At 36.9% G+C, this 9790-nt stretch overlaps 2 protein-coding genes across 2 annotated transcripts in view; both read left to right on the top strand.

The window, feature by feature from the left end:
* Positions 1–2743: 2743 nt before the first annotated feature.
* Positions 2744–5226, top strand: LOC111986151 (uncharacterized). The gene is made up of 3 exons (XM_065777130.1): positions 2744–2889; positions 3000–3115; positions 4205–5226. Exons 1-3 carry the CDS (start codon positions 2744–2746, stop codon positions 5224–5226), a joined length of 1284 nt encoding a protein of 427 aa, XP_065633202.1.
* Positions 5227–7478: 2252 nt separating this feature from the next.
* The window catches only part of LOC136069057 (uncharacterized), a 5145-nt gene continuing 2833 nt past the window's right edge, over positions 7479–9790 (top strand). Inside the window, exon 1 of the mRNA XM_065777129.1 lies at positions 7479–7587. Within this exon, the coding sequence (XP_065633201.1) occupies positions 7479–7587 (109 nt within the window). The remainder of the gene's footprint in view (positions 7588–9790) is intronic.

Here is a 9790-nt window from a genome sequence, read left to right as displayed (position 1 = left end):
ATAATGTCATACATAACATTATACAATAGGATTCTAGGGCACTAATCCCAACAAATTGGGCTTTCAATATTGCCAGCGAGAACTGGGCTTTTGATATTGCCAATGAAAATTGAGTTTTTGATATTGCTAATGGTAACTGGGCTTTTGATATTGCCAATGAAAATGGGGCTTTCGATATTGCCAGTGGGATTTGGTTTTTTTAATGAATAATTTGCCACGGGTTTGAATCATGGGCTTTGATTATGAGGTTGAATCCCATTGAAAAATAGTATTGCCATGAATTTGAATCATGGGTTTTTTCAAATGTTTGCCAAGTATAAAATTCTTGGGCTCTAGAATTAGATTTTATCTTGCTCAATAAATAATTTGGTCTTTACAAGAAAATATTAGGTCCTATAGTGTTTTGCATTCGTATAGCCCAATTTTGTGGTAGAAAGAAGAAAGGTTGTGGGCTAGCATAGTGATAGTCAAAAAATATTTAGGCATGCCCAACACATATTTTATTTGAAACCCATGGATATTGCCTTTATTTAAAACCCATGGTAAATATTATTCTCAAGAAATATTGGAGGTCATTATTTAAAAGCCCCAAAGAAAATGTCATTTACAAAATAATCCATGGCAAAAATTATGAGAAACCATTCAAATTGTTATTTAAAACCCATGAAAATTAATATCCAAATCCTATCATAAATATTTACTAAAGCTCATGAATACATTTCATTTTTACTAGCAACTAAAGCCCATGTGGAATAAAAATCCATGGCAACATATGGTAACTTTGTCTATTTTGTAGGGCTCACAAACAGAAAGCAAAAGGATAGGCCCAAGTGGAGAGAACCACCAAGTCAAAAGCCCACCAAAGTACTCAACCCTCATGGTCAAGCCCAACATGAAATCTCAGCCAAAACAGCCCATGTGTGCAAACTGACCCAGCTGGAGAACTCCATTCAGTTTTGCCTTCTGTTGGAGGTCACCTCAAAAGGTAACTATGCTCTCCAAACCAGATTAGGAGCTGGCCACCTATCTCATCAGCCTCTCTGCCATTGCCATTTCTGACGTGAATAGTACTAAGGGGTTGGACTAACACTAAAAAGCTAAAACGCAATAAATGCTATTCTTCCTCCCTAAGTTTCAGTTACTGCGAGAGGAAGCCATAACCAAATCATCCAAACTTCAGCGAACTAGTTTCTTTAGTACTAAAAATGTCTAAAACTAATTCATGAACCAAGCCCATGAATTCCTAAAGGGGAGAATTAGGGAAAAGTGGTTTGGAGGGCATAATGGGGTGTCTAGCAGAAGCTTCCAACAGAGGCATCAATGGCTGACACCTAGCTTGGAGTGTCAACCAACCCTCTTGAACTCTGATCCTAGTGGCAGCAAGCAAGATCTCTAGTCCTCATACTTGCTCTAATTCTATTGGACAAAATTAATCTCCAAATCCCAGCATTTAATGCCTAGATTAGGAGCATCTCAGCCTCCAACTGCATTCCCCAAATAAGCAAAACACCCAAAAAGCAAGTCTCACCATTTTGGGCCAAATCTTAGAAAATATATTCTAGGATTTTGCTGCTGTCAGACCTAGTCCTTTCTATATTTTGCTAATTAATCCCTTAAGCTTCACTATAAAAGGGAACTACCATCAACTCATGGAAGACAACAATCTTATCATAAAAATTCCTCACCCATCATGCTATTTTCAGCCCATAAGTCAATCCCTTAGTTCAGAAACTAGCCTTTAGTCCATAAATGCTCAAATACACTTGCCCATAAACATCACATTCCATCTTCTCAGAAAATCCCAGCACCTTAAAATAGTCATAAATATCCCTTCTTTACACTATACCCAAAAATGGCTAAACACCACTTCATCTCTCTTCTATATTTCCATATATTCACTCATACTTTCCATAAAGTCATTCCCATCACTTACTATACACATATATTCATCATTATGGGCATGATATGGCACATGGAGATCTTGTTTAAACATTTGTTGCACTAGATGGAGACTCTCTCTCTCTCTCTCTCTCTCTCTCTCTCTCTCTCTCTCTCTCTTCATTTTCTCTCTTCATTCCATTCTATTTTTTCCTCTTTTACTCATAATTATGAAGCCTTTAATCCTCATCTATTGTTATTATGATGAAAGCCATAATCAGGGGCGGAGCCACATAGTGGCTTGATGGGGGCGAGGCCCATGCAAAAAAAAAAAAAATTCCCATTAGACTAGGAAGAAAAAATAAATGGGCCCCCCGAACATTAACCAGCCGGTCCCCTACCCATTTTTCACCCATTTTCCCAGCCCCCAATCAAAAATTAGGAAAACCTCAAATTAAAAAAAAAAAATATATATATATATATATATACCTATTCTACTTTCAAGCAAAAAAAAAAAAAAAAAAAAACCCAAAACAAATTTGAACTAAAATTTGAAAAAAAAAAAAAAATGTAACAAAGCCCACGGCAAGCCAAGCCCACGGCGAGCCAAGCTCACTCACGGTAAGCCCATGGATTCTCAACAAAAAAAAAAAGAAAACAAAAAGAAAACAAAAAAACAAGTACAGAGCATCATGTCGCTGGCAGTGGCAGAGACATCAAACCCCAATACTAAAGCACATCAAACTCCAACAAACCAAAACGCAAAACAGAAGTGTTTATCAAAAAAAAAAAAAAAACCCGCCCAATACACAAACCAAAACCAAACCCTAGGTCCCTAGCAAACTAAACCTAGAAACCCACAGTCATGTCGCCGTCGTCGTCGCTGCAGCTCGCTTGTCGTCGTTGTTGCTCACTCGGTCGCCGCTCATCACAGATCCCAGATTGTAGATTGGAATCAGAGATCGCAGAGTTCTCTGCTTCTGCTCCAGTGCTCGGTGCGACACTGCAACGGTGCTCCCTCCAGCCCTCCTTCAAGGTATTTCTCACTTTTTCTCTCTGACTCTCTCAGTCTCTCTCTCTCTCTTTATCTCACTAAAATTTTGAAATGCTCTTTTTCATAGTGGTCATCGCCTCATCGGAGATCTGCCGAATCGTGCTGCCTCTGCTCCGGTGCAGCGGTGCTCGTTGGCAGTTGCTCCCTTCGCTCCGGCAGTCCGGCCCTCTGCCCTCTCACAAGGTTTTTCTCTCTAACTCTCTCTCAATCTCTCTCTCTTTATCTCACTAAAGGAAAAAAATGAAATGAATCCCTCTCACAAGGTTTTTCTCTCTAACTCTCTCTCAATCTCTCTCTCTTTATCTCACTAAAGGAAAAAAATGAAATGAATATTTATGAATTGTGACTTTCTTTATCTCACATCTCGGTAAGTCTCTCTCTCACTTTTGAATTGTGACTCTCTGATTGGCTGGTTTTGCTTTTTTCCTATTTTAGTGTTTTTATCTTTTTAATTTTGGCTTTATCTTATACCTTTTTGTTGTTGGTCAGTGACTCAGTGTGTTGGTGTTTGGTGAAATATTAATTGTCATTTAGTGTAACGTGTGTTATGATTTATGATTGGAATTGTGAAATTTTCTGATTGTAGCTAGTTATTGTGATTGGGACGCATTTTGTGCTTGTCTATTGGCTGTTGAGTGGAGTGGGGAGGGGGTAGATGGGTTATGGGCACATGGGGCCGAGTGCAGCATAATAATTAAAGCAATGTAATGTGCAGCACATTACATTGCTTTAATTATTGTGCTGCACATGGAATGTATAATATTCGGCTCTTTTAATGTAATATGTACAAGGGGCTAAACAATATAATAAATTAAAGCAGTATAATTAATGACAAATAAATTAAAGCAATATAGTTTATTGTTAAACTAAACAATAATAATTAAAGCTATATAATTAAATTAACCAATACATTATAAAAGACAAATTAATTAAATTATTTTTGTTTTTGTTTGAGGGGTTATTATTAATTAAAGTTGTATTAAAAATTGGCTGACTGTTTAAATTATAGTGAAAATTTTGTTTTTTTCTTGAGTATGAATAACATTCATATAATTAAGTAAAAATTTCTAATTAATTTTTTTTTTTATAAATTCTTTTCAAGTTAATTTTTGAGTTATATTCTTAAAGCTAAAAGAATTATGAGCAAATGAAAAACAATTGATGCATTCTTTAAGAAAAAAGATGTTAGCAATTCAGAAATTAGGACACCTGTGGCTGTAGAAACAAATGTTAATACTTCAATGCCTGATGAACACCCCTCCAAATGTCCAGAACTTCAATTTGAACAGATAGATCGTGATCCAGGATCACGTAAACAAATATGTGAATTTCCTATCAACCAACAGGATGAAATTCGACGAGCTTATCTCAAAGAAGGTCCATATCAACCTGAAAATATAAACTATCCATACAATGATGATACTCATCGTCGTCAATTTCAACCTTCATGGTTTGGTTCACATAAGGATTGGTTGAAATACTCACCTTCAATGGATGCAATATATTGTCTACCTTGCTACTTTTTTAGTAAGAAACCAATAGGTCATCTCGGATTAGATGTATTCATTTCACGAGGTTTTAATAATTGGAAAAAGGTGAAAGATGGAATGAATTGTCCTTTAATTCGTCATGAAGGGAAAGAACCAAACTCCCCACATAAAATTGCTATGAAATGTTGCGAGGATTTAAAGAATCATTCACGGCATATTGACAAGCTGATTGAGAAACAAACGTCAAAAGAATTAGAGAATAATCGGTTGCGGCTCAAAACCTCAGTAGAGTGTGCTCGATGGCTAGCATTCCAAGCTTGTGCTTTTAGAGGTCATTATAAAAGCCTTGATTCAAAAAATAGAGGTAATTTTATTGAATTGATAAAATTCACATCAACTTTCAATGACAAAGTAGCTAGTGTTGTCTCAGAAAATGCACCAAGAAATGCCAAATATACATCACCCACAATTCAAAAGGAGATTTTGCATATTCTTGCTAGTAATGTGCGAAATGCTATTCGTGAAGAAATTGGGGATGCAAAATTTTGCATTCTTGTTGATGAAGCTCGGGATGAGTCGAAGAGAGAGAAAATGGCCATCATTTTGAGGTTTGTTGATAAAGAAGGTTTCATTAAAGAGCGTTTCTTTCATGTTATGCATGTTAGAGACACTACTGCATTGACTTTAAAGAATGAGATATGTGTTGTCCTTTCTCATTACAACCTCCACATTGAAAATATTCGAGGTCAAGGATATGATGGGGCTAGTAACATGCGTGGTGAATGGAATGGATTACAAGCTTGAACGGTTTTGGACCCCTTAAAACACAACCAGATTGGTTAGCCTAGATTAATTAGCCAAGTTGTTACTTAGTCAAATTATGCAATTCTAGGTTAAAGCAATCAAATAATCATATCAAAATAATAAAGCAGTGGAATAATAAAAGACACAATGATATGATCACCCAGGAAACCACACGGTAAAAACCTGGGGAGGTTTTGACCTAGCTATCCTCAAGGTAAACCTGAATCCACTATGCGAAAGAATCGAAGTTCATACAGAAGCACTACAAGCTCCCCGCTTGACTTCCTAACGCTACCCACCAGTAGAACTTACTGACACGACCATGTGCAAGCTCCGAATCCATGGACTTTTTCTTTCTTGAATTCTTCAATCAGCTACAAGCACTCATGCTTGATATTCTTTAAGCTTCAATGGTAGCAACCAAGTTGATCATCAAGATGTTGATACTATCTCTAACTTGAAAACCCTAAGCTTTGTGTAAAGGAAAGCTCCTCTAGATTTCACAAGAGATTTACATAAAACAGCAATGTATGAGCAACAATACAACTGGAGCAACTCTAAAAACATGGCTAGGGTTTTGCCTTATATACCTAGGGCAAAAACATAAAACCCTAAACGTTTAATGAGTTAGGGCTGAGTTGGAAATTATGCGAAAAACGCAATCTGGTCGACTTTCGATCGATTGAATCTATTCTTCGATCGATCGAGCCAGATTGAAATGCCCCAATGCATCTACAGTCTCTCGATTCCAACTTTACAATAATTAAACAACTTTGAGCACACTATAACAAGACTAAACATATCGTTTTGATCATGGTTTGCCAATATTACAAATTAGAGTTCTAAATACATAAATTCCTAAACCTTTAGAACCTAACAAACTCCCCCTTTGGCAATCCGTGACAAAACCCTAATTAAAAGCTCAAAGTTTTACAAGTAAAAAGCCCTTTACAAAGATAATGCTCATAAACTCAAATTCAACTCTAACTCAGTGGAGTTGATTCCGTACCGTACCGGCTGGTACGGCCGGAATTTTTCTTACCGGAACCAAAACCGGTACAGAAACATGTTTGTTTCGTACCGGTTAAAATACCGGTCATACCGGGTTATTTCGGCCATACCGGAGCAAATACCGTAATTCGGCCGAAAAACTTATACCAGTCCGGAACAGAAAAATCAAGGCTTTCAGATCTGAAAACTGGAAAAAGAAAAAAAATAAAGAAGTTTCGCTTACAGATCTAATGTTCCTAAGGCAATAACATTTTGATTTAGTTTCCCTGCCGCCGGGAGTACATTGCTGATGGCGATTCCATTTCGCCGAGCTCCCTTCTTCTTCTTCCCCATACGGTCAAACCAGGCGCCTTTTTCTTCTATTCTATTTCATTTACCTTTTCAAATTCTTATTACTTCTCCTTTCTCTTTTTATGTGCTGAGTCTGCTGAGTGTTAACGCAATTCTAATAAAACAATTTTATCTTTTTTTTACGTTTATTGTTTTGTGTGTCAAAGTCAGTAACCCACGTGACCATCAAATCAAAATTAACTTACTTTTTATTTTTCTCATTTTTCATTTTTAACGTATTTTAAGTAAAAACTTTTCACTCTAAACTAAATAAACTGTTCTTAATCGGACTCTTATGATAAACAAAAATTTTTGAGGTAATCTTTTATGGTAAATAGAAATTTTGTGTGTGTATATATATATATATATATAAAATAACGGTAAATCCGAAACGGTATACCGGTATTGACCGGTATCTGAAATATATCGTACCAGTAGCTAAACCGGTACAGCTTCCGGTACGGTATTGACTCCCTTGCTCTAACTACTATCCATCGGTTGCAAGTGTAGATAGCAGCTTAGTTGAATCAACCTGTATATTGCTGAATCACATAGTGAATCACATAGCAACAAGAATTAATGAAAATAACATGTATATCAATCAATGTTACTCCCCTTAACATGAATATCCCCAAAAATGATATACAAAGTGAAGCACCTAGATACAATCTAAAAACTCCACAAGCTCCTCACTAACAAAAAGTAAAAAAAAAATCTCCCCCTAACTACAAAAACTCCTCTACAAGTCAAAACTCCACTCTCCCTTTTTGTGACGGAATGCCAAAGGGCAATCACAAGTCGCCATCAAAAGGAGGTGGTGAGGGTGAATGAAGACGCGTAAAGTCGGCTCGGAGAGCACGAATCTCATCTAGTAAGCCTACCAAAATTGACTATGAGCTGCCTGAACGGTCATGACAGTCTTCAGAGAACGACGAACATCAAAGTTGGCCAAGGAGGTGAGGAACATCAGCAGCAACATCATCACCAACTGGATCAGGAACATCCTCACCAGCAAGACCTGTAGAAGAAGAAGGAGGAGGTGCGCTACTAGACGGCTCAGACCTAGGGTGTTTAGAACCAGCTCGAAGATGAGTGGCTCTCTGTCTAAGAAAAGACTCACCTATGAGAGCTATCACATGAACGGGATCAGAGGAAGGGAAGCCACTAAGATCAAGATAGAGCAAAATCTTATGAATAAAATAGGATGTACAAGAGCATGAGAAGTAGATGAACTCCTATAAACATCGTTCAAAGAACAAAGAAAGAGATGGGGAAAACTAATAGGAGCATCAGTAACCAGGGCATACAAAAACACACACCTCTCAAGAGGAATGGTGTGAACATGAGAAATGGGCCAGATAGAATGATAAGCTATCCTAAAGAATAGATAGTGCAACCCGGAGAGCTCAGCAGAAGTGATCCTAGGATCAGAACCCCACTGGACAGTAGTCCCAGTGATGAAAGACAAAACGTCGCTCAACTCGGGAGACTCGTCATACAGATAGACAGGATTCCGAACCAATGGTACCCCTAGAGCATCAGCCACTACCTGAGGAGTAATGGTGTACTCTACACCTCGTATCCAACTCTTTACTAAAGTGTTGGAATCATAGATGAGGATAGAGATGTTTGAAAAGAACTCTCTAATCAAGGCAGAAGGTGGAGGAGGATCAGAAACATCCAACAAGGGTAACCAGCTCCGACGCTCAAAATTTGCCCTAATGGCAGGATCAAGTTCATCTAACAGAACAGAACGCTCAGCCCAAATCTTTCTCCTAAGTTTTAGCTTCTCAAAAATCTCTTAGTTTTTCTCACTCAGAAACTTCTCACGGTCAAAGGAAGGAGGGGATGGAGAAGAGGAGGGAATAGTCCTACGGGCTCTAGTCTTCCTAGGCATGATGCTAAGGAAAGGACAGAGACACAAAGAGAAAACCAAAAGAACACAAGAAAACAAAACCAATGGCAGACTGCAAATTAGCACAAAAATCAATAGAATGAAAATCTATATGATGCATGAACAAATACAATCTCATGATGCATGTACTAATGCAATAAGCAATTAAGTTCAATTGAGATTAAATTGACAAAATTGGCTTAAGCAAGGAATTTCTTATCAAAAACCCCAAAAATTGAAAACCACTTGTTGAAATATTTAAACAAATTGATGAATTGAGCATTACAAAACACAGCACATAGATTATAATGCTTAATTACATCAACACAACAAGCCAATTTCATCAAATTCTACCCAATTTAACAAAAGCCCCAAATCGGATCAAGAACAAACCCTAGATTTTTCAATTTTTCACCAAACTCAAAATTGATCAAATTAACAAGCAAGGATCATGTTTATGATGTGTCCTCACAAAAACCCAATGATCAATTGCACAAAATAGGGCTTGAATCAACAAAAATCCCAAAAATGCTAAGTCCGAAATTCTCCCTTAAATGCATGGATTTATGCATGGAATCATGAAAATAAATTCAAAAAGAAGGGTAAAAGAGTCTTACTGGCTAGAGGAAAGAGATTCTTTGCAAAAAATCTGGAGGAAAATGACAAAAAATTGGAATAGTTGAGCTTGCCAAGTCAGAGAGAGAGAAAAGACTTTTGAAAAGTTTTGAAAAAGTCAAGAACAATGTTTTTAAAAACCTGATTCGCGACTTTCGATTGATTGAAAATGCATTCGATCGATCGAATGAGACAATCATTTTTCAACAAAATAAAGCACTTTTTGATTGATCGAAAATCAGACTGGATCGATCGAATGGGCAGAGGCTCACAAAATTTTTGAGAAAAATCACAGATTTGAAAAGCACAAACCAATTTTTGAAAATAACTCCTCAAAGCATTGAATTACAGAAAGAATGCATGAGTATGAGATAGAATGCCTTTTCAAAAACCCAAGTTTTAATCCCAATTTCTTCAAAGATAATTTCAGCCATTCTTCCTTTCAAATTCTCAAGCAAAAAAAATGTTTTGCATAATTCTCAAAGTATCTTCAAACTTGGTTGGTCAGACCAAAAACACACACAATAACATATACAAAGTTTAGCAAAGAGTAACTTGTGTAGTGTGTGCAACTAGCATAAACTTGAGATACATGTGAGGTGATATGTGAATAGCAATCAATCACAAAGTCTACAAAATCCATCACATAGAATTTAAAAGAGACTATCACCTAAAGAGTTACATCCTATAACTCCCACATCTCCTAGAACAAAA

The sequence above is a fragment of the Quercus suber genome, unplaced genomic scaffold, assembly GCF_002906115.3.
Source record: "Quercus suber isolate HL8 unplaced genomic scaffold, Cork oak 2.0 scaffold_149, whole genome shotgun sequence".
Lineage (NCBI taxonomy): Eukaryota > Viridiplantae > Streptophyta > Magnoliopsida > Fagales > Fagaceae > Quercus > Quercus suber.
Note: the sequence above shows the minus strand (reverse complement) of the source record. Positions and strands in the feature narration are given on the sequence as shown.